Source organism: Chelonia mydas, chromosome 1 (assembly GCF_015237465.2).
Source record: "Chelonia mydas isolate rCheMyd1 chromosome 1, rCheMyd1.pri.v2, whole genome shotgun sequence".
In the NCBI taxonomy this organism is placed as follows: Eukaryota; Metazoa; Chordata; order Testudines; family Cheloniidae; genus Chelonia; species Chelonia mydas.
In genome coordinates, this window is record NC_057849.1 from 291,944,775 (window position 1) to 291,968,908 (window position 24,134).

Genomic DNA, 24,134 nt, shown 5'->3' on the forward strand with positions numbered 1-24,134 from the left:
GTGGGGGGAGATATTTTTTCATGCTTTGTGTGTATAAAATGATCTTCTACACTTTCCACAGTATGCATCCAATGAAGTGAGCTGTAGCTCACGAAAGCTTATGCTCAAATAAATTGGTTAGTCTCTAAGGTGCCACAGGTATTCCTTTTCTTTTTGAGAATACAGACTAACACGGCTGTTACTCTGAAATATTTCATGGTAAACATCCTCTCCATAAAAAACAAGGAGTCCTTGTGGCACCTTAGAAAATAAAATTTGAGCATAAGCTTTTGTAGCTCTACAGTTCCTGTAAAAAACCTCAGACATGTGACCTGAATATTCATGTTTTAACAGAACATGCACTTTACAAGACTGAATAACAGTTTCAGCAGAACTCTGTGATGGAATTTCTCTGTGTAACAACTTATGAGATCACCCCTGCCCACTTTGTAGTTAAATTTCCAAAATATCTTTGTTGTTCCAAACTGGTGTACCCTGCAAGTACGTAACCCATGATAGCTGGCTTTGGGAGCTGAACCCAGCCCAGATCCAGAGCTGATATACATCCCTGAACAGAAAACAATTGAGTTGTTCTCTGAGGGACAGGATGGAAAGCAAAAGTCATGAAGTGATTATAAAATTCCAGTGCTGATCCACCCATTCATGGTGGGGAGTGGAGTAAAACTGTGTTACTTTGGGTCACATCAAGTAGAAATCTAGTTTTGCATTCTTCCCTTTAGTATTATGCACATACTCCCTAAGGGCTGGATTCAAAGTCCACTGAAGTCAGTGGAAAAATTCCCACTGATTTCAATGAACTTTGGATCAGGGCCAAAATCTGTGCAGTTTTGTACTGAACTCATAATAAACCCCAAGAACCAGTAACGTGCTTTAGTTTTAGTGGCACTTCATAAGAGTGAGTGTTTACAGACAACTATGCCTTCATGAGTATCAAACAGTGCTAGTATCTTCATTTTTGCTATTTTCTACAAATACAAAAATTCAATCCCAATGTTCTGAAAATATCAACATTGTTTAATTGGCATTAGAACTACTCATTAGCTTTTGAATATTAGTAAACAGGAATCCTATTTATGTTAAAACTTAACATATGGAAATCTACTCACTCTCCCTTTGATGAATCCAGGATAATATCTGATACCCAATCTCTTCCATTGGCATGTACCACTGACAAAGATAACACATGTCAGCGGGCTGCATTTCTTTCTTAAGTTGATTTAAAAAAACAAAATATGTAGAAACAAGAGGCTTCTGGATGCCATGACTATTATCATGCAAAAACATAGGACCAGATCCTCAGCTGGTGTAAATCAATGTATTGCCATGGAAGCGAATGAAACCACATCAGTTTACACCAGCAGAAGATCTAGTCCATTATGTCTGTAGTCTGGAAGGGAGATACTCTGACAGAATTCACTCCAATATTAAATACAGAAGTAATCCTCTGGGGAGTTGCTGTTGGTACAGAAACTAGTATATAATCCTAATGGACATAACATTCTCCAGCCATTTAACTATTGGGAGTATACATGTTCCAGTGAAAAGTCATTCTCTGTTGGGCCAGTCTTCTCCCTGCTTTGCTCATTGCTTCCCCGCCCCATTAAGGCACTTAAGCCTGGCAAGGCGAGTGAGCAATCTGCTTTCTCAGGACAGGTATGCCAATAGCATGGGCCAGATCAGCTTCAGGGGATCCTGTGTGTGTGGTGGAAACTGAATTCTTTTCATTATCTAAAGGTACTGGGCCAATCTCACCCCCACCTTCCTCCAAAACAGGCTCTATGATCTGGGATCCTAGCCACATCCTCATGGTTACTGCAAAGTGCTTCCCCTGTGCCATCAAATTGAGTTCCTTTTTCTCTTCAAAAACAGGCCAATTTATGGGTAAAATTTTCTATATATTTATGCACACTAAAGTAGCTCAATATTGTCTTTCACATGAAAGGAGGAAAGATTTTCAGGCTAACTGTGGAAGACAACCCATTTCTATATGCATCACTTGTGCTGACAAATTCACAGCATTTTCTATCTCACCATTATCTGGAGAAGTCCCAGACCTTGCACTTGAAACTTGCAGAACAAAAGTAGATCATAAAACTAAACACTGCAATTCACTCACAGCTGCACATGTAAACCAGGTATCTTTCTGTCTCTCACCCACATTCACACACTCACTGCAGGGGCAGCTTCATTCATTCCAGTAAAATCTCGGGGCCGCATTTTCAAACGTGGACGTCTAAATGTAAGCACATGAACTCCAGCCTCAGGCATCTCTTTGGCCTCAGCTCTTCAAGCAGTTCAGAGCCAAAAAGAACCGCCAAGGGGTTCAGCTTTCCACGGGAGCTGAAAGAGCACGCTGCGAGAGAAACTTTCTCAGGTGCGCTGCAGGGCTGGCAAACGGAGAGTTTCAATAAGCGAAATCAAAAAACCACACGTGCGATTGAAGCCCTCACACAGTACGATCCTCGCCCCTCCTCCTCCCCAGAAGGAGAGTCGAAACCACTCTCCTAAAATTAATCCCAAGTAAGGGGCGCTTCCTCCCTTCCTGAGGTGTGGGGTCGGGGCTATCACACCCTCTCCATCGCGACCCCCTCCACGTGTCAGCGCTTAGCTCCAGGACTCCCCCTTCTATTTCTAAGGTGCCGGCTCTTCATCTCGCTCCCAGCCAGCCGTGATCAAGCTCTTACTTACCAACCTCCCCATCCTCTTCCTCCTCCTCCTCCTCCACTTCCAGCAGCACGTCCTGGTTCTCCACTGTCATCCTCCCGCAAGTTTTGTCCCCCCCCCTCCCTCCTTTGTACCGACTCGGCCTCGCACACAAGTTCGCTCCCTTCCCTGGAGCGGGGTCTGGCGCGACGCCGAGCCCTGCCCGGCAGCTGCCCCGAGCTCCGCTGGCGAAGTCCCGGCAGCGCAGCAGCGAGCTCTGGCCGGGGCGGGGCAGGGAAAGGGAGGACGCCTGGGGAGGCTAGACTCGTACAGAGCCAAGGGCGGGCAGGGCTGCAACCTCCACCCTCCTCGCGAGCGTCACTCAAGGGCGGGGGGGAGAGAAGAGGCTCTCGTTGCCCTGAGAGACAGGCCAGCAGAAGGGGAAGGAGTGACGAGCCAATCCTCCCCTTTCTGTGCAACGCCCAGAGAGCCAGAGTTTGACACCTTCTCCCTTCCCACCCCTGCCAAAGCAGAGACACCTCCCAGCTTCCAGAGCCCGAGCACTGACTCCGACCCCGCAGGGCACGTGTTTCTAGCCGCCCTGGGTTTATCCCACCGCTGGCTGAGGGGGAAGGGCAGGTCTCCCATTGCCACACTGAGTCCTGCCCTTGCCTGGGTTCTGAGCCCAGCCGCAGGCAGCAGAGAAGTTAACCTGCCCACACAGGATCAGCCCACACAGCATCAACCAGCTCTTCCTTCCTGAGTTGGATGTTTACGGGTTGTTTTCAAAGTGGTAGCCAAGACAACGGCCATGGGGTGCTTACAGTTTCAGGCCCTGCTTTAGAAAAGTAAAAGCAAAGGTGGCCAGTTTCTAAGTAGTTGCGAATTGCGACCCGCATAGCCATAAACCAAAAGTGTGTGTAACAAACAGCCACATACATGCGGACCCTTCAACCATTACCACTGTACTGAAGAATGGGGTTTTTTTTTGTTTTAAATAGATTGTGGCCTATGCTGAAATTGATCAGATTCCCATTAGGTATGAGTATTCCTTATGTCTATTAGAGAAGCACACAGAGGTCCAAGTCAGAATCCAGGTCCTGTTGTGCTAGGTGCTGTACCACTGAAGACCAAGTCTCCCCCTCCCCCCCCCCAAAGAAAGATTATGGGGCTTGTCTTCACTGCCTTGGTAGCTCAAGCCAGAACTGAAGTTTTGCTCCTAACCCAATTCCTGTCCACACACAAATCTCTGGCTTAAGTAGTGCTTTAAACTTGAGCTAACTGGCCACTATGTCAGGGTATGTGTGCTGAAGGTCCAGTGCTGCTGATGCTGAAACTAGTAAATGCTGCAGGGGTGCAAAAGCTCCAGTTACAACAGCCCACCTGCTAATCCAGTCACTCTGGGTATGGTGGCTTTGAAGTGTGGTCATTCTAAGGACTTGACTACACGGAGACAGTGTGTGGCAAGTGAGTACAAAGTTTTGCCAGCACAGCTGTGTTGGCTAGGAGTGTGAAAATAATCACACCCAAAGCCAACATAGCTATGCTGCCAAAAGCTCTAGTGCAGGGTTTCTCAACTGTGGGTTGGGACCCAAAATTGGATCACCTGAATGTTTCAAAGGGTCATGTGGCAGCTCTTGTCCCATGGCCCTGGCTGGGCTGACCTCCCTGCTCCAGGCACTGCAACCTCCAGGGTCCTAGTGCCACTCCGGTTTGGCCCCACAGTCATGATGAGGAGAGCCCAGGTAGGCCAAATCTGAGTGAGTGGCACTGCAACCCCATGAGTAGGGCCCTACCAAATTCATGGCCCATTTTGGTTAATTTCATGGTCATAGTAACTGTAAATTTGTAAATTGTAAATTTGATAATTAAATAGCTGAAATCATGAAATTTCATAATGTTGTAATTTTAGGGATTCTGACCAAAAAGGAGAGTGTGGGGGGGGGGGGTAGAAGGGGTCACAAGGTTACTGTGCGGGGGGGGGGGTTGTGGTACCGCTACCCGTACTTCTGCTCTGTTGCTGGTGGTAGTGCTGCCTTCAGAGCTGGGCAGCTGGAGAGCTGTGGCTGATGGCAGGGAGCCCAGCTCCAAAGGCAGAGCTGGCAGCAGCAGTGCAGAAGCCAGCATGGCATTGCCAGTTACTTCTGTGCTGCTGCTGGGGGGGCGCTGCTTTCAGAGCTCAGCACCTGGCCAACAGCTGCCGCTCTCCAGCCACCCAGCTCTGAAGGCAGCACAGAAGTAAGGGTGGCAGTACTGTGACCTCCCCTAAAATAACCTTGCAACCCACCTGCAACTCCCTTTTGGGTCAGAACCCCCCATTTAAGAAACACTAGTCTGCCCTGTAATATATAGTATAGGGTAAAAGCACACGAGACCAGATTTCATGAGGGGACACCAGATTTCATGGTCCGTGATGCATTTTTCATGGCTGTGAATTTGGTAGGACCCTACCCATGAGCTGGGTCACAACTCCACTCACACAAATTTGGTCCAGTCAGGGGAAACTTGAGTGGCACTGAAACCACAGAGGTTGCAATTCCCAGAGTGGAGAGCCAAGGCCAGCCAGCCCCACCGCACAGGAGCTGCCACTGTGGATTGTGTGCTGGGCAGGGCCCAACCTGAACCACCCTAGGGCAGGGCTGTAACCAGGGTGGGGTGAGTGGGGTAGCTGTCCAGAGCACAAAAGCCACATGGGTGGCTTGGTCAGTGACACCAGACAGTGTGGGCCACCCAGCCTGTCTGGGGTGGGGAGGAGGGGCACAACCAAAAAATCTGGAAGGGTACCTCCCCCAAACCCATGTGTTGCCTTCAGTAGGGGGCACAAATATGCTTGCTCATCCTGGACACTAAAATGCCTAATTATGGCTCCATCTCAGGGCCTCCACCCCAGACTATTTACTGGGTCATGACAGGCCATAAACCTTTACAAATGGGTCCTGAGCCCAAAAAGGTTGAGAACCACTGCCCTATTGTATACAAAGTTACACCAGGAAAAGGGTCCTTTTGCCAATATAGTTTGTTGTTCGAGAAAGTGGTTTAACTATACCAGCAAAATACTATAACTCCTTTTGTCCATATAACCTGCACCACCACTAGGGGGCTATTGATGTAGCTATGCTGGCAAAGCACTTGTAGTGTAGGTAAGCCCTTATACATGGAGAAACTTGAGTGTACTAACTCAAGCTAACGGCTGCAATGAAGACAACCCCTGTATAGAAGTAACATGTTTCTTTAGCTCTTGGATCATTATCTCCATGTAACTTGTAAGCTGCCTGCTGCAGTCAGACTTGCTGAAGTCACTAACTTGGGGAAGGATGCTCCCTTGGTTTAGATGAATTTGAAGGCAGTTTAAAGCTGGGACCCCTGCAATGTAAAAAAACCCAACACCTTATTTTACTAATAGTATCCTAAATTATGATAAGAGAAATGAGTATAAAAATCAATTTACTTGCCACTATGCCTGTTCACTCTGCATTTCCACTTGTATGTTTTGTTTTTGCTTGTAGCCACTTTCATACCATTAGTGCTGCTGTGATTAGATTTCAACCACTGCAAGGAACTTTCATTTGCTTAAACCCAACTGTTTCATTATGGAATTTATTTGTTTTTATTCTTTTTTAAATTGGGGAAACATTTCTATTGGTCTTAGGTTTGTAAAAGCTGTTTTGTTTAACAAAATTAAGCTTTGGGCCAAATGTAAGTGGATAGTGTCCTTTAAAAAAGTATTGTAACAAGTTTATAACCACCTTAAATTCTAGTTGTCACAGATCTGTATACTACTGCCATGCCTATCTCCATGCCAACAGGAGAGAGAGATCAGATTTTCTTATTCCAAAAGCAAAAGCCACAAATGCTAGAATTTAAGGAGAATCTCAGTTTCATGTTTGCAGTATAGGGTCTATGACAGTCAGTTCTAATTCTCTTCACTAAAGTGCAGTGCTACACATACATACTAGCAAGTTCATTGCAGTATCTCACTTTTGAGATAAAATTGTGTGTTTTAACCATTGAAAAATCTCACTAATTTCTAAAATTTCAATTTATATTGTCTAAGCTGACAAGCCCTGATCTGTTTTTATTTAACAAAATAAGACTAATTTGTGGGGCTAATATAATGAGGTAAGGATACAAGTAGTACAAAAAAACCTAAATATTCTCAGCAGGAGCCATTGCAAAGATTATAAAAATTGATTAATGATTTTGGATGTCTATTTTTGTTGAGCATCCAATCTTTTGAAAATCAGGTAAGGTGCCTTTAAATTGTCTCAGATTGGGCATCCAGAACTGGAGGCAAGGGGAAAAAAAATTGCTGCACACTGAAAATGCTGGCCCTATGTAAGGAAGGCCAGCAGGTATAAAAAAGGAAACCTATGCAAGAGAGGTGTTGTATTAGTTTAGATAGAATAAATGGGTCAAAGGTGTTATTACCCAATCCCAGCAATATTAAACAGAATTAAGCAAGATTTGAGGTTTGATATACAGAGCCCTCAGTCTGCTTTGTACCATGACAAACTCAGCATTACAAATCCTTTCAATCAGTTATTAAAGATGAACACAAGTAAAAAGTTACTTTACATTTCAAATGCTTTATTTAATAAAGCTTTCATTTTAACATTTTATTCCCACTCCTAGCTGGAGAGAGTTGGGAGAAAGTCTGGTGTTTCAATAGCCCTTGGATCTGGTAGTTTGAGATTTAATTCAAAGTCAATGCAGAAGCAGCGCTGAATTAAGGGGGTATTCTGTCAGTGAGGGTGGGGAGGTTAACCCAAATGTTATTTCATTAAAAGTCTGTTTTAGCAACTTAACCTTCAACAATTTAAAACAAACTTCATTTTTATGACTTCTGCTTTTTCTTAAAAAGATCTTTTAATTAAACCTTCAGAATTACTAGTCACAAAAACTATAAACCCCATTATAAGAGAAAAAAATGAAACTAAGCATTAGTTGATTTCAAAAATTAGTAACTTAAAACAATTGTTAACCCTCTTTAAGGCAAAGCTTTAACTGTTTTGCATGCTTATTTCAACAAGCTCAAGATGTAAGAATTTTAAAACAAACCTTGTTTTAAAATTCTAACTTTGAAAACGATTGCTTGTTTGCTAACCTACAAGATTCAGAGTATAATTAAACCTTTAAGCCCCATGTTGGGCTGCCAAAAATGTATTAATTTAGACAGAATAAATGGGCCAAAGATGTTCACATAACCCAGTCACTGTATAACATTAAACTGTTAGAAACAAGGTTCAGTGTTCACAGGTATACACGAGACCTCAGCTTGCTTAGTATCATGGCAAAGCCACCATTAAAAATCCTATTGCCTTTTATTAAAGATACAGAAAAGGAAAAACAGTTAAAGCATTTGAAATGTAGAGTATTAAGTAAGGCTTTCATTTTAACTACATTTTTTTTGTTTCCTTTCCCTTTAGCTGGAGAAAGTTTTAGAGGGAAACCCCCGCCCTTGTTCGGCAGTCTCCTTGATGGTATCAAAGATAGTAATAACTGGCCTTATGGGGAAAAAGGAAAAAAATTGTTGAGATGGGCCGGAGCTGTCAGTGCTGCTGTTATGTCCAATCCAGTTAAATCTCTAGTGGTTTCTGGCATTGGTAGGGATGTCATCTGGATCCCTCTGACCTGATTTGGTCAGGACATCCCTCAGGATTAGGAGGAAGAAGGCCTGGGGTTCCAGAAGATGACTGGGGATAGCAGCCATGAAGTGAAACTTTCTCCTGTAGGCTCCATCTGTTTCCCCTCTCTCCTTTATTTAAGGGACCTGTGACAGGTATACCAAGTCCTCTGAGGCCCCCTGCTGGAGGTCTTGTGGTCCTACCTCACCCCAGAAAAGGAGCAGTGAAGATGGGTCCTCCAGGGAGGCCTAGAGATGCTGCATGGAAGCAGCTAATTAGAATGCACCAGGCCCAGTTAGAAGGAGCTGCAGGACCTAAGCAGCTCAGTGGCTGGCTGGGACCAAAAGTGTGAAGGACTAAAAGACTGTAAAACTCCACAGGTAAAGAGATGGGCAAAACCCTGCTTAAGCAGGGATGGGGCTGGGAAGCTGTCCAGGTGCACAGGCCTGGGAAAGAGAACCCTGATTAAAAAGGGGGTGGAGACTGTTAAAAGCTCTCCGGGCAAAGAGGCCTGAGCAAAGATCCTGTGAAATCAGGACAGACTGAGAAACTCTCCAGGCAAGGTGGCCTGGGAGAGGCCCTGCTCAAACTGGGAACAGGCAGAGAACCCAGGAAGAGGAAGGGGCTCTATGGTAAGTGGCCTTGCCCCAGGGAATAGTAGCAGCAACTATTACAGGAAGCAGCATGTGGCTGCTATTTCTAGGGTGCCTGGGTTGGGACCTGGTGTAATGGGTGGGTGTTGGTCCCACCCTCAGCCACTGAGGAAGTGGTCTAAGCCCAGAGAAGGGGACAAGTTTTGTTTAGAAGCCCAAGCACAGGGCTGTTTGATGGGACTGAAGACCCTACAAGATGGCCAACCATTTGTTGAACTTTGTTACCCCATGGTAGGGGACTGAAGTTAAGGAGTGACCTGGCTGGAGATCTGAGATGCCAAAGAACTGCTAAAGGTGAAGAGTCTCCAGGGAGAAAGCCCTGGTGGGACATTTCTATAACAGGGCAGGGACAGACTTAAAGCTAGCCCAGAAGGGGCTGAGAACTGAGCCCAGAGAAAGGGCTGCAAATACAGACAAGGGCACAATTATAGTCCTTGTTGGACCTTTGTCACCCTGGAACAGGTTCATCTATGTGTCTTTAGCCTGTGATTTAGCTGGAGGGCTGAGCCACTGAAGACCTGCCTGATGAGGCCAACAACCAACAGGGGTGCCAGAAAAGGAAAGAGTGCAAGTTTGCACCTGGCCAACATGAGGCGCTCACATGAGGCGTGTGTCCCCCTCAGACTCCCAAAGGGAATGGTAGGTGGAATAGCTGCCATTCCTTCACTATTTTGTCCTATAGTTAGGCCTAATATCTGACAGTGAACATGATTAATTTCCACTTCAACATCTTGTTTTTACCAAGCATGCGTTTAACATGGCCTATTGATACGATCTAAGACTCTTGTTTAGACTAATTCAGTCTCTCATTTTTGTATTTTTCCTATCAATATTTATTATAGGTTAGGGGTTCTCAAATTTCATTGTACCTTGACCCTTTTCTGACAACGAAGTTACTACATGACCCCAGGGGAGGGCTGGAGCGGGAGCCCTGCCACTCCGGGTCGGGGGAAGAGGACTACAGCCCTAGCCCCGCTGTCCTGAGTGAGGCTGGAGCTTGGGCTTCAGGCCTGGGCCCAGCAAGTCTAATGCTGGCCTGGCAACCCCATTAAAAATGGGGTTGTGACCCACTTTGGGGTCCCAACCCCAACCCAACCCAACATGAGAACTGTTATAAGTTGACATCTTATGAACTTGCACATACATTTCACAATTAATCTCACAATTAGAGCAAATTTGTAGGCCCAATGATTACAACAGAGAATGAAGAATAGTCTTGGTATGCTTCTCTGCACACATCTTCCAACTGTGCAGAAGTGTGTTGTTAAAGTGGACTGAAAAGTGTGGGGGGAGAATCATCTGTGAAATGCAGGTTTGGTAAAATAGTTCTTAAAGTGCACCCCTCAGTGACCCAGCTCAACTAACCTTTTTTCCCAGATCTGTGACCTCTTGAAATACCAGTACCCCACACAGTTTAAGGACTGGGAGAAGTATCTTTAAAATGGGAGAAGCTATGCCACACAGCACTCCCACATAGCAGCATGGATCCATTCACATCTGCTGGTCCATGGGGAGACCAGAAAGGAGTGAGAGGTGAAAGATCTGGCTGAGTGATGGTGGGGATGAAGGAAAAGAGCTAGTGGTAGTGAGGATGGAGGGAAACAGGTTAGCAGAGATGGATATTGTGGGTTAGGTCAAAGCAACCTGGTGGCAAGAGTGGAAAGACCACCGCTTTGAACCACAACCTTCTTTTCTGCATCTGTGCATGAAGTTTTTCAGAGTACAGCCTGTTGCAGCTTAAATTCATCCTTTGCTTTGCAGATCAGGTAAGCATCACAGTATCACTGGCAGACTGGCCTAAGATGCTTATGGTCTGCTAGCCTTTCTGTTAAGCTTTTAATTTGAGCAACCTGGGAAAAAGAGGCCATTTGTCACAGAGGCCTCTTCTGCTCCCTCAGAGGATATGTCTACACTGCATCAGGGAGCAAACCTCCCAGCCCAGGTCCACAAACATGTGTTAGCCAGGCTCATGCTTGCATGCTAAAAATAGTTGTGTAGACACTGAACTGAGGTTGGCTAAGCAGGCAAGAGGGGAGGTGGCTTGACTCACTGTCAAAACCGGTTTCAGAGTGGTAGTCATGTTGGTCTGTATCAGCAAAAAGAAGAAGAATGAGGAGTACTAGTGGCACCTAAGAGACTAACCCAGGAACCTATCCTTGCAACAAACCCTGTTGCCAACTCTGTCCACATATCTATTCAAGAGACATCATCATAGGACCTAACCAAATCAGCCACACCATCAAGTGCTTGTTCACCTGCTTGTCTACCAATGGGATATGCCATCATGTGCCAGCAATGCCCCTCTGCCATGTACATTGGCCAAACTGGATAGTCTCTACACAAGAATAAATGGACACAGATGTCAAGAATTATAACATTCAAAAACCAGTCAGAACACTTCAGTCTCCCTGGACACTCAGTAACAGACTTCAAAGTGGCAATTCAACAAAAAGCCTTCAAAAACAGACTCCAATGAGAAACTGCAGAACTGGAATTAATTTGCAAACTGGACACCATCAAATTAGGCCTGAAGAAAGACTGAGTTGGATGGGTCACTACAAAAGCTAGTTTCCCCATACTAATTTCCCCTTACTGTTACTCACCTTCTTGTCAACTGTTTGAAATGGGCCACCCTGATTACATTGACCTCATTACCACTACAAAAGTGATTCCCCCCCCCCTTCGTATTCTATTGTTGAGAATAGCCCACTTCCACTTTAATTAAATTATCTTGTTAGCACTGACCCCTCCCCCCCAACTTGGTAAGGCAACTCCCATCTTTTCATGTACTGTGTATATATACCTGCCTACTGTATTTTCCACTCCATGCATCTGATGAAGTGGGTTTTAGCCCACGAAAGCTTATGCCCAAATAAATGTTAGTCTTTAAGATGCCAAAAGTACTCCTCATTGTTTTTGCTGATACAGATGAACATGGCTGCCACTCTGAAATATATCTATAGATGCTCTTGGCAGTGAATCAAAAGCCCAGCAGGCTGGTTGATACTTGTGAAATTATTAAAAAGGTAGCAAATGAGTGAGGGGGGGAGAAGAGAGAAATAAAACAGCACCACCCAGTTGCAATCCCTTTGTCAAATAGGGAACAGAAAACCTGTTAAATCAAATTTGGTTTTGTAAACCCTGGGCCAACAATTAGATTTTTACAAAAATCAGATACTGTGATGAGGATGAAGTGTTTAAAAATACCCTTTTCCTAACTCTGAGCAGGGCTGCTTTCAGTTCTTTTTTGTAATTAAAGCAATACAAATCTGTTAACATTCCTGGCAAAGGAAACAGCAATGCAATGGAACTAAGTAGAACTAGTGGAAGAATGTAGGGCAATTGCTGATGTAAGTAAGAGGTTGCAGGACAAGGCCCATTTCCACTCCCACCCCCCAAGATTATATGGTTACATTTTTCTTTTTTGCAAACTCTTCCATGTAAGTCAGCTGTGGGGAAAGATCATATGACCACTGGAGCATTTGTCAGTTATTATATTTACAGCTGCAAAACAATGTTATAATTCCCTGATCACAGATGCTCAAATGCTTTTTAAAACCCATTTTTGGACTGAAATGGTTTGATTTCTGCTTAAAAATTTAAGCAAAATCCTTTCCACCAATTTAAAGAAGAGTGGGGAAAATGCACTTTTCCCCTTAAAAAAACAAAAACAAGAGTTTGCAACAGCCAAGGTTTGAAAAATGCTGTCCCAGAAATCTTATCTAGATACTTAGATGGCCCTTATCACCGCTGTAACTGAACACCTCACATTACCCCTGTGAGGTAAGGAAATATTATCCCCATTTTACAGATGGGTATACTGAAGCCAGGGTAGATTAAGTGCAAACTTGGCAGGATTAGGGTTTCTGGCAAATGCTGCTAAAAGTAAATTTCACCATACGCACACAAACCAATGAAACTATTTCTATTTGTGATGGAGTTGGGACTCACCACCACAGCGCTTCCTGCTGGCACATCTGGGAATTATCTCTGTCCTCTGCAGGGCACCCTCTGTCAGTGGTGTCCCATCCATCATTTGCTCTGATGCTTTGGGGACCCACATTGGTCCCCGCTTGGCAGCATCCTTTTCAGGACACTGCCCTCCGCTCCAGTCTCATCCCCTTCCAGGGGGTTTGGTATTATCAGCAGTCTTCAGCCTACACCCACTCTAGTGGTCAACTGCAGCCTCAAAGTTTAGCCCCTTTGTCACAGGGGCCAGCCACAGCCTGTATCAGGCCACGCTCGTCCTCAGCCAGGTGTAGTACAAGGGGGAAGGAGCGGACCCAGGCCTACCCACTACTCTGGGTCCTGACCCAGGGACCCTCTAGCGGCAGCCTCTCCACCCTCCTTCTCTCCCCTCATCTGTCCATCCTCCCTGGGTCACTTCCCCTCTGACCCCTTTGTACCTTCTAGGCCCTTCTGGTCAGGGCCCACCATCTGACAGGTATCAGGCTGGAGCTCACCTCTGCTACCCTACCCTACCCTACCCTACCCTAGGTGCTGGTCTCCTTAGCTCAGGAGACAGACCTTCCCTTCTGAAGGTCTGGAAGAGACTCCTGCCTCTCTCCTGGACAGCCTTTGTATAGGGCCTAGCCTGGCCCTGATTGGTTGCCCTCTGCTTGGCACTGACTGGCTCCCCCACAGGCCCTCTCTGAATGGCTGCCGTTCCGCACAGTGGCTCTAGCCTGTTGTAGCCCAATGTTGCCTGGGGTTGGGGCACCACCCCACCACACTACTGATTATCAAAATTTACAGATAGGCAAGTTAAGAAAAATACTGCTTGAGAGCTTAGTTTGATTTAAGAATATTTACTTTGTATACTTCAATATGTGATGTTGACAAACTTTGTGTTAATGGTTATAAAGCTTCAACTTTTTGAATCTCAATGTGTACTGTAATTAATTCTGACCCTCTATAATTTTCTGCAACTGTTAAAATTTAAATGGATTAAAAAAATCTTAAGCCCCATAACTTTTTGCAATTTTGAAAATATAAATAAAAATAAACATTGATATCTGAAATTATACAAAAATAAAATTGAATTCTGCCAAGCCTAATTAAGTGACTTACATAAGGCACACAGGAAGTCTGTAACTGAGTTGGGCATTGCACTCATGTCTCCTGAGGCCAAGTCCCATGCCACTACCACATTCTTCTCCATCGTAGCCCTCATTTGGAGGAAATTAGCTCTGACTTGACAAAGCTATGACTATCTGAAAACCGCATGCTAGCCATCTCATATAAACTCAATGGGAGTGAAATTCATGCTGGCACAGAAGGCCACTGAACCACTGAAGCCCTACATTGGGGCTCTGCAGCAAGGTGACTACCGCATACATTTTGTTATACAAATTGGAATAGTGCAGGCATTATACTGGTGTCTGTTAGCATCTGTAGGTGCTACAGAAAACTAGATGCCAAATATCCTTGACCTTACAAGGGTCACCTCCCTTGTGTTGGCAGACTGCTACAAAGTGACCTTGGAGCAGCATATGAATATTCCCCAAGTAATATCCTGTTAGTTTTACTACCAGACTGTTCACTAACTCATGTCCATTGCCTACATCCCTGTAACTAATTTTCAGTTACTTGTTGGACTGTTGAACAGTGTACCTTCAAAGAATACAGTAATACTTAATGTGCTGTGATTGCCATCAAAACCTTGATTATTATTGCAGCAGGATTTTCAGTATTTGTGGTAAATGAATTCTAAATTCATGAATGCTGCAAATACTATGGGAAAGCATCTGTAACTGGCTGTAGTTAAAGGATACCAATCTAGATTAACACTTGATCTACTCTAGTGAGGCAAGTCTTGAGATAAACTGGTCAGGTTGCAAGGGGCTCAGATAATGTTTATGAAGCCATATCAATAGTTACATAGTTGGAAGTCTGGACATGTTACATACCACAGCTGAAAGCCTGTCTCCACTGGAGTCAAAGAAGCTTTTGCTGTTGACGTCATAGGACCTGGATTTCACACAAGGTATTAATGGCTGACAGCACATCTAAGCTAGGAGATGAGCAAGAAGCCATCAGTGGGACAGATTCTACTCTTAGAACCAGCTCCCATTTTCTTCACTGGACTTTGGATCAGGCCCTTAGTTACACCAGTGTAAATTCGGTGAAGCTCCACTAAAACCAATGGATTTAATCAGGATTTACACTGGTATAAATGAGATCAGAATTTTGTCCAAAATATTTAGATGACCCTTTAGCCCCTGATTCTCCTCACTTGTCCCTGTCGGACTTTCACAGGTCATCTTCGGTCTACCCCACGCAGACATTCACATCCTGGACTTGGTCTTTGGATTACATGTCAATACAGAAGATATCTAAACCCAGCTACTGTCTTGGACGTCTCATTCAGGTACTGGTCAGAGCTCTCCCAGGTCCCATCCTACAAGAAAGACCAGTGTTCCTGACTCTGCCATGAACTATCAAATTCCAGAGCACGCTAAAGTACAGCAGCACTTCATGTAAAGGACAGAATTGAAGATCTGCTGAATTATTACCATAGTACACTGGCTCCCAAATGGCTCTTCTCTGTCTATAATCCCAACAGAACTCCTTGGTTTCCTGACACCCTGCATCAGATGCAGAAAGAGGGACAGAAACGTGAGTGCCAATTATATAAAACTACAGAGGCTGCCAAGTCCCTCCCAAAAGAACTAACAAGAGTTGTAAAGTGGTTAATTATCCCTGACTGCTTACTTTCCACAGCAGAATCCAGCATCAAGTAAAGAACTGTCATTCCACTGAACAGAAAAATATACATGCATTTTGGAAGGCTTCTCATCAAGCATGGATCCATTATGTCTTCACTAGCCAATACACAATCCACCTGCATTCCCAGAGTTCAGTGCATTCACTCTTCAAGGAGCACTGGACACTCTGAAGGAAACTTGACCTCTGAATCTGACTGCTACCCTTCCTGGTTGATGAGAGAGTCATGAGCAACTGGTGCCACTCATGACTGAAACAGCGAATGCCTCATTTGGGAAAGGAATTTTCCCTTCCCCCTTCAAACATGTAACATCTCACCAACACTGAAGAAACCCACTCTAGGAAGATTGGATCTAGCTCACTATTGCCCAGTATCAGCCTTCCGTTCCTTAGCAAGTTCATAGAGAAGCTAGCCAAAAGTCCAACTACACAGTCATCTAACCAAAGCAATATCCTAGACCAAACATGATATGACTTCAGGCCTGGACATGGTATGAAAATGGCTTTGGTGGCACTGATGGATGATCTCCTGCTGTCAATAGATGGAGGGCAGACATCTGTCCTCATCCATTCTTTCTGGACCTCTTGTCAATATTCAGCACTGTCAACCATGAGATACTATCTCTCCTGAGAGAGGTTGCAGGGGTTCAAGGGAATATGTTTAAAATGGCTTAAGTCCTTCGTGGAGGGATGCGCCCAAAGAATAATGATGGGGGAAACTGCACTTCCACCTCTAGACTTGTGGAGTCTTACCAGGATCAATTCTCTCTCTCTGAACCTGGTTAACATCTGACCAGTTCACCTAGTGCTACACGTAGATGACGTTGAAACAAGTGCCAGCCATACATAGATGATACAGAACTCCACATACTATACCACTACCACCAAGATGGCCCAGTGCTTGAACAAGATCAGCTCATGGATGAAGAACAGCTTGTTGATGCTGAGCCAAAGCAAGACAGAGGTGATGCTTGTATGAAAAAAGAAAGCACTCAGAGTTTGCAGCCAATATGCAGCTTCCTTTGGTTGAAGGCACACACCCACAATTGGTCAAATTTAGTCTTTAGTTTGAGTGCTTTTGGATTCCTTGCTGATACTAAACTCAATATAGAGCAATGTATAGGAGTAATGTTGTCTACATCTCCAGTTGGCAAAGAGACTTCATCCCATCCTGGCAGGTGATAAACTAGCCTCAGCTATACATGTCTGTCACCTCCTGTCTGGACAACAATGCAATATTGCTGGGTTCTGAGCCAGCAACCAGTAAAGTCCAAATAATACAGAATGTGGCAGTACATCTCCTCAGTAACATGGGCTACCATGAGGACATCAAACCTGCCTGTAGCTCACTACACTGGCTTTTCATATAATATTGAGATTAATTACATTAAGAATATAGAATTAAGTTCAGCATCTCAGTCTTTATCATCAAGACACTGAATAGCCTAAGCCCAGATTTTTTAAAAGGTCTCCAGAAGCTCTGGAACAAGGAATGTGGTCTGTAACTCCCCTTCTCAAGCATAATGGAACTCTCCACCAAAATGTAAAGTTTGTCTATACGGGATACTTAGGTTCTCAGCTTCTGTGCTCAGTTTCTGTGTGTAGGTTTTTTATATTGCCCTCACCACCATAGAGGAATAGCTTCTTCAATGAGCTCTGTATGTATAGATCAATCCACTTGCATGGAGCAATATTGAAGTAATAGACTCCACCCACATGGAACTCATTGCAGGACTGGGGATTTAGGCACCTACATATCTTTGAAATTATGGGTCTTTGTGTTCCCTCTTCTTTGCATTCTTATAAAGAGAAATGGAGATAATTCACTTTAAAACCAGCTGAAGTGTGTTCGCACCTTTTTTCCTCGGTTACCCATGCAGATGCCATAGCACGGCAAGAATGGAGCCCACTCAGCTCACTGCTGCTGTTGTGAGCATTGTAAACACCTCACGCATTATCCTGCAGTATGTGCAGAACCTGGCTAGGAGCTGCTAGCACGAGGACTATTGTGAGGAGGACATGGACACAGACGTTCCTGAAAGCACAGGATGTGGCAATTGGGACATCACGGCGGCAGTGGGGCAGGTTGATACAGTTGAATGCCAATTCTGGGCCCAGCAAACAAGCACAGACTGGTGGGACCGCATAGTGTTGCAGGTATGGGATGATTCCCAGTGGCTGTGAAACTTTCACATGTGTAAGGCCACTTTCCTGGAAATTTGTGAGTTGCTTTCCCCTGCCCTGAAGCGCAGGAGTACCAAGATGAGAGCTGCCCTTACAGTTGAGAAGCGAGTGGCGATAGCCCTGTGGAAGCTTGCAACGCCTGACTACTACCGGTCAGTCAGGAATCAATTTGGAGTGGGCAGATCTACTGTGGGGACTGCTGGGATCCAAGTAGCCAATGCAATCACTGACCTTCTGCTAACAAGGGTAGTGACTCTGGGAAATGTGCAGGTCATAGTGGATGGCTTTGCTGCAATGGGGTTCCCTAACTGTGGTGGGGCAATAGATGGAACGCATATCCCTAACTTGGTACCAGACCACCTTGCCAACCAGTACGTAAACTGCAAGGGGTACTTCTCAATGGTGCTGCAAGCACTGGTGGATCACAAGAGACATTTCACCAACATCAACATGGGATGGCCGGGAAAGGGGCGTGACGCTCGCATCTTTAGGAACTCTGGGCTGTTCAAGCAGCTGCAAGAAGGGACTGACTTCCCAGACCAGAAAATTACCACTGGGGATGTTGAAATGCAATAGTTATCCTTGGGGACCCAGCCTTGCTCCTATGGCTCATGAAGCCGTACACAGGCAGCCTGGACAGTAGTAAGGAGCAGTTCAACTATAGGCTGAGCAAGTGCAGAATGGTGGTAGAATGTGCATTTGGACGTTTAAAAGCTCACTGGCGCTGTTTGCTGACTAGGTTAGACCTCAGTGCCACCAATATTCCCATTGTTATTGCTGCTTGCTGTGTGCTCATAATATCTGTGAGAGTAAGGGGGAGACTTTTATGGTGGGGTGGGAGGTTGAGGCAAATGGCCTGGCAACCGATTTTGAACAGCCAGACACCAGGGCAATTAGAAGAGCACAGCTAGATGCGCTGTGCATCAGAAAGACTTTGAAAACCAGATTCATGGCTGGCCAGGCTACAGCGTGACAGGTGTGTGTGTGTGTGTGTGTGTGTGTGTGTGTGTGTGTGTGTGTGTGTTTCTCCTTGATGCAAAGCCACCCCCTTTGTTGATTTTAATTCCCTGTAAGCCAACCACAGCTGACAAAGGAAATAAAGTCACTATTGTTCTGAAACCATGCATTCTTTCTTTATTAATTGAAAAAAAGTGAGACAACTGGCAAGGTAGCCTAGGTGGGGTGGGGGAAGAGGGAAGAACAAGGCCACGTTGCTTATTGTAGCCACACTACAAATCAAAACTGTTTGAATGATAGCCTTCTCTTGCTTGGAGTGGAGTGGCTGGGTGCCCGGAGCCTCCCCCTGCATTCTTGGGTGTCTGGGTGAGGAGGATATGAACTTGGGGAGGAGGGCAGGCGGTTGTACAGTGGATGCAGCAGCAGTCTGGGTTCTTGTTGCCTTTCCTGAAGCTCCAGCAGATGCCTGAGCATGTCCATTTGCTCCCCCATTAGCCTCAGCATGGCCTCCTGCCTCCTCTCATCGTGCTCACTTAATGCTTTCCTGGCCTCTGTCACTGTATACCTCCATGCATTCAGCTGTGCCTATCAGTGCGGGAGGACTGCATGAGCTCAGAAAACATGTCATTGCGGGGGCGATTTTTTTTCACCTTCTAATCTGTAATAACCTCAGGGACGGAGATGATGGGGGAGCGTAGAAACATTTGCACCTGCAGGGGGATAAAAAGGGAGAGTAGAATTTAAGAAGATACATTTCTGAGAACAAAAGGGAGACTCTTTCACAGTGAATCAAGCAATTCACAGCAGACAGCACATGTGCTTTAGGTACAAGGTCGCATTTTGCCTTTTATATTGAGCGTCTGCCGGTATGGTGACACATCACACATGGCTGGACAACAGAATTCGGTTTCCAGGAAGCCATGGTAAGCCAAAGGGTACACAGGGTTGGCTTCTTATGCCTTCATAACATGTGGGAATGGTTTCAAACTGCAGTGCCCTCCTTTCCCATAACAAGCAATGCCGGTTGGGTTTGCCATTTAAAAGGAGGGGCTGCGGTTTTCGGGTGGATTGCAGCACACCCCTCCCTCCCCACCCCACCGTGCGGCTATTCTCTGGGATGATCCCTTCACCCCTCCTTGCACCGCGTGGCTATTCTCAGGGATGATCCCTTTTAGCCAAGCACAAACAGCCCAGCATGAACTGGGTCCTTTTACTGTTCCCTTACAAAAATTCCGCTACTTCAACCAGGTGACCATGAATAATATCACTCTCCTGAGGCTAACACAGAAAGATATAGACCGAATGTTACTTGAACGCTACCAAAACCCAGGACCATTCGCTGCCATGCTTTGTGCTGCAATGATTCCAGACTACTTGCTACTGGCTTGACATGGTAAAGTGTCCTACCGTGGAGGACAAGATAAGGCAACCCTCCCCAGAAATCTTCTGCAAAGGCTTTCAGAGTACCTCCAAGAGAGCTTCATGCAGCTGTCCCTGGAGGATTCCTGCTCCATCCCCAGACACGTTAACAGACTTTTCCAGTAGCTGTACTGGCCGCGAATGCATCCCTATTCTTCAGGGCAAATCAAACATTAAACACAATTGCTTTTAAACCCTGTAGTGTAGTTACAAATGTGCACTCATCAGAGGTGCCTTCTCCGGCTTCCGGGTCTGGGAACCCGCCTTGGGAGGGTATTGGCTCCAGGGTGATGAAAAGGTCCTGGCTGCCGGGGAGAACAGATTCTCCGCTTGCCTGCTGCGCATTCTCCTCCTCCTCCTCTTTCTCATCCACAAGAAATCCTCCCCTCTGTTGTGTGAGACTCCCCCCTTTGCAGGTGTCCACGGACAGTGGTGGGGTAGTGGTAGGGTACCCCCCTAGAATTGCATGCAGCTCATCATAGAAGCGGCATGTCTGGGGCTCTGACCCGGAGTGACCGTTTGCCTCCTTTGTCTTTTGGTAGGCTTGCCTGAGCTCCTTAATTTTCATGCAGCACTGCTGTGTGCCCCTGTTGTAGCCTCTCTCCAACATGCCCTGTGCAATTTTGGCATACATATTAGCATTTCTTCTTTTTGATTGGAGTTCAGCCTGCACAGATTCTTCTCCCCATCCAGCGATCAGATCCAGTGTCTCCCGTTTGGTCCATGCTGGAGCTCGTTTGCAATTCTGGGACTGCATGGTCACCTGTGCTGCTGAGCTCACCATGCTGACCAAACAGGAAATGAAATTCAAAATTTCCCAGGGCTTTTCCTTGTGTACCTGGCTAGTGCATCAGAGTTGAAAGTGCTGTCCAGAGCGGTCACATTGGAGCACTCTGGGATAGCTCCCAGAGGCCAATACCATCAAATTGCGTCTGCACTACCCCAAATTCGACCCAGCAAGGTCGATTTTAAGGCTACTCCCCTCACCGGGGAGGAGTACAGCCGTCAATTTTAGGAGCCCTTTAGTGTCTACTGAACAGGGTTGGTTGTGTAGATGCATTGAATCTATCTACTGCGGCTAAATTTGACCTAACCTCTTAGTGTAGACCAGGGCTAAGAGACTGAATAGAGTTCACTTCCTGCCATCAGGTGCTTTTGTCTGGTTCAGTGATAGGCAAAGGGGTGGGGCACTAATGGAAATTACAATTACTATCTTAAAAAACGAACCATAAACCCGTGCAGTACCAGTATTTTCTTTCACTTTAGTCTTATTTCCTGTTCTATTTAAGACTTACTCTTGCATACAATTTTCAGTCTGTGATAACAGCTTCAGACTTTTGCCCTCTATTGAAGGTAATTGGTAATAACAATTACCAATAAAAAGTGAGTTACAATATATAAATAGAGGGTATAAATTGATTTTAGATTAGTGGTGTGTATAATTCATGTAGGAAACCTCATGAGCACTGCCAAATCTTCTATTGGCTGTAACCTTTTCTAATTCATATTTATGGTTTTGATACTCAACCGTTCTTTGAAAAGGTGCAGAAGTTGGTCCTTTGTACAGTGTCTCCTCAAAGGCCTTTGTCTTTTTTCCTTTCAACAGAAAGGAAACAGCTTACTGTTATTTCCGGATCAGTCTTTTTATAGTCTCAACACCACTGCAATTCTGACAGTCTTCTCATTGGTTCAGCACAGCCTGTGATCTGGCTCTTATTAACCCAAACCAGGATTACTCTGCTAATAGCTGGATATTTGGCCTCTGGTCCTGTGTTTCTCCAGTCATCAGTTCTCTGCAGACTGGGGAGACCCCATGATTCTTTGTGAGGAAAATCTGACAGCCTGTCCTTTATGCTGGTAAAAGACTTAAAGGACATCTGTGTGCACACATCTTCTTCTGTTCTGTTAAGGGGGAGAGGTTCCTGGCCCCATGCCTTGTGAGCTCTCAAACACCCTCCTCCTCACTGCCAGAGAGGAGCAGGGCAAAGATTCCTTCCCCATCTTCACTGGTCAGCAGTTCTAGCTGGATGAGGAGCATGCTGTACCCTCTTCAAGGGCTGTGGAGGGGCCATGCTTCTGTCCACTGGCTGAGGGCACCAGGAGAAATTCTGGCAGACTTTGCCAGAATGCCTACTGGGAACTCCGACCCTGTGTAGCTCCTCTGCCATCCTTGGTGGGAGCCTGGGGAAAATCTATCCCTTGCTTAATAATTGTACCATTCTGTGAAAAATTCAAGCTATAGGAGCAGTAAGTTATTTACTAGTATGAAGCATTAAAAATATTTAGTAGGCTTCTTAACTTCAACCTATTAATCAGTTTTAAACTGTCTATTTTCTCTCCTAGGGACACTTTTGGGCCTTTTCCTATTCTAGCTAGTTTATAGAAATCGTATTCTATTGGTTTGACAAAATTTGTCACCCATGGCATAGCAGATCCAGGGAGGGGGACACACAAAGTGTATCAGTTTCAGAAAGATGGAAATAATATATTTTTAGTTGGATTCTCTGCCCTATGTTTGACACTTACTAATATTTTTAAGTCTGGGAGTTTTGAATGTTAGTTGCTATAGTTTATCACTTCAGTCTAACAGTATTCAAGCTGCACTTTTCACCAAGGAATCCCATGTTTCTTGTGCCTTGGATCCTACTTTGTTACTGTTCCCTCCTTTGGCTGTTTGCCAGTGAAATCACCTAGGAAACCCAAGAACTGGTTACCATGGCCACTTACATGAGCATATGTTCCCTTCCATGGCACAGTGTATCAACATGAAGAAATCCATGGGAGTTTGCCTGAGTAAGGTCTGCAGGATGGGGGCGGGGGGGGGGGGGAAGGGGGAGGGCAGGATCTATTCCTTAGCTTAACTTAGGGTACGTACGTGGCCGTTAGCGGTGTGACTGCAGCATGTGCAGACATACTTGAGCTAGTCTGACCCGCAATAGTCGTGAAGCAGCAGCACAGGCTAGTCACTTGAGTGCACGCTAAGGGTCCTAGATGAGTTTGTATAGCCTCTGTCGCTGCCGCTTCACTGCTATTGTTACTCGAGCTAATTGGATCAAAGCTAGTTTGGGTATGTTTACGCGTGCTGCAGTCACCTGTGATGGCAGAGTAGATATACCCTTACTCCATGGTGCATTCGCTGGCATTTCAGAAAGTGTAAGCAAGGGCAGAATGTGGCCCTTTGTGAATATGCTTGGAGTTGAACTTGAAATTACACCTTATAAGTAACATGGGTTTGAGTGTCTAGAAACCAAGAGATCCAGAGTGAGCCAAAAGAAATAAAATGGAGTCTTGTTCTCCTTCAAGCTCAGATACATGAGACTCCACACAAGAAACAAAAACATTTGAATGCATCCACCTGAACTGTGAGGTGAAGGCTACAAACAACCTAGGTTCAAAGACAGACCATCCCACTGAGGACCCGTTGACTTCCTTAGGAAGCAATAGAACTTCTGCTCAGCATGGTGCTAGAAACCTCTGGTTCACTCTTCCCGGTGACCTCAACATCCGTGCCAGAGACATCCTAGCATCTGATCTCATCTCCTGCCTAGAACCTATATGTTACTCACAGGCCATCTGCAGGTGCACACTTAACCTAACCTGCTTAAGAATGGACACTGGGGATGTAGATAAGGTTCTTAGATGAGGCAATAGATGAAGAGGCTTCTGTGTCATCCATTGGCTTTGAAGATTGGACAGACTGTGTCATGCTTTTAAGTGAGGTCAAGAGGTTCCCTTTTCTGAAGTGATTGATACTGCATTCTGTGCCAGGCCGTCAGAACATCTGGGATGCCTTTTACCATGTTGCTATTGCCATCAGCAAAATTGTTTCTGCTGAAAGCACATGAGGGTTGTAAGTAACTGCAGCTTGATTGAAGCATTAACTTCTCCAATGATCAATTTTGTGCAAACCCTGTGGAGTCTTTGACAC

General features: G+C 45.3%; 1 protein-coding gene and 1 long non-coding RNA gene across 3 annotated transcripts in view; one reads left to right on the plus strand and one right to left on the minus strand.

The window, feature by feature from the left end:
* ANO6 (anoctamin 6) overlaps positions 1-3,081 on the minus strand; it is a 128,395-nt gene extending 125,314 nt beyond the window's left edge. The window contains exon 1 of one of the 2 annotated variants that reach the window (XM_037887783.2): positions 2,689-3,081. In XM_037887783.2, the coding sequence (XP_037743711.1) occupies positions 2,689-2,758 (70 nt within the window). In that variant the 5' untranslated portion in view covers positions 2,759-3,081. The remainder of the gene's footprint in view (positions 1-2,688) is intronic. The other variant, XM_027826407.3, reaches the window with a different exon arrangement.
* Positions 3,082-8,798: 5,717 nt separating this feature from the next.
* LOC122466239 overlaps positions 8,799-24,134 on the plus strand; it is a 29,911-nt gene continuing 14,575 nt past the window's right edge. Inside the window, exon 1 of the long non-coding RNA XR_006291608.1 lies at positions 8,799-8,899. This is a non-coding gene — a long non-coding RNA (uncharacterized LOC122466239). The remainder of the gene's footprint in view (positions 8,900-24,134) is intronic.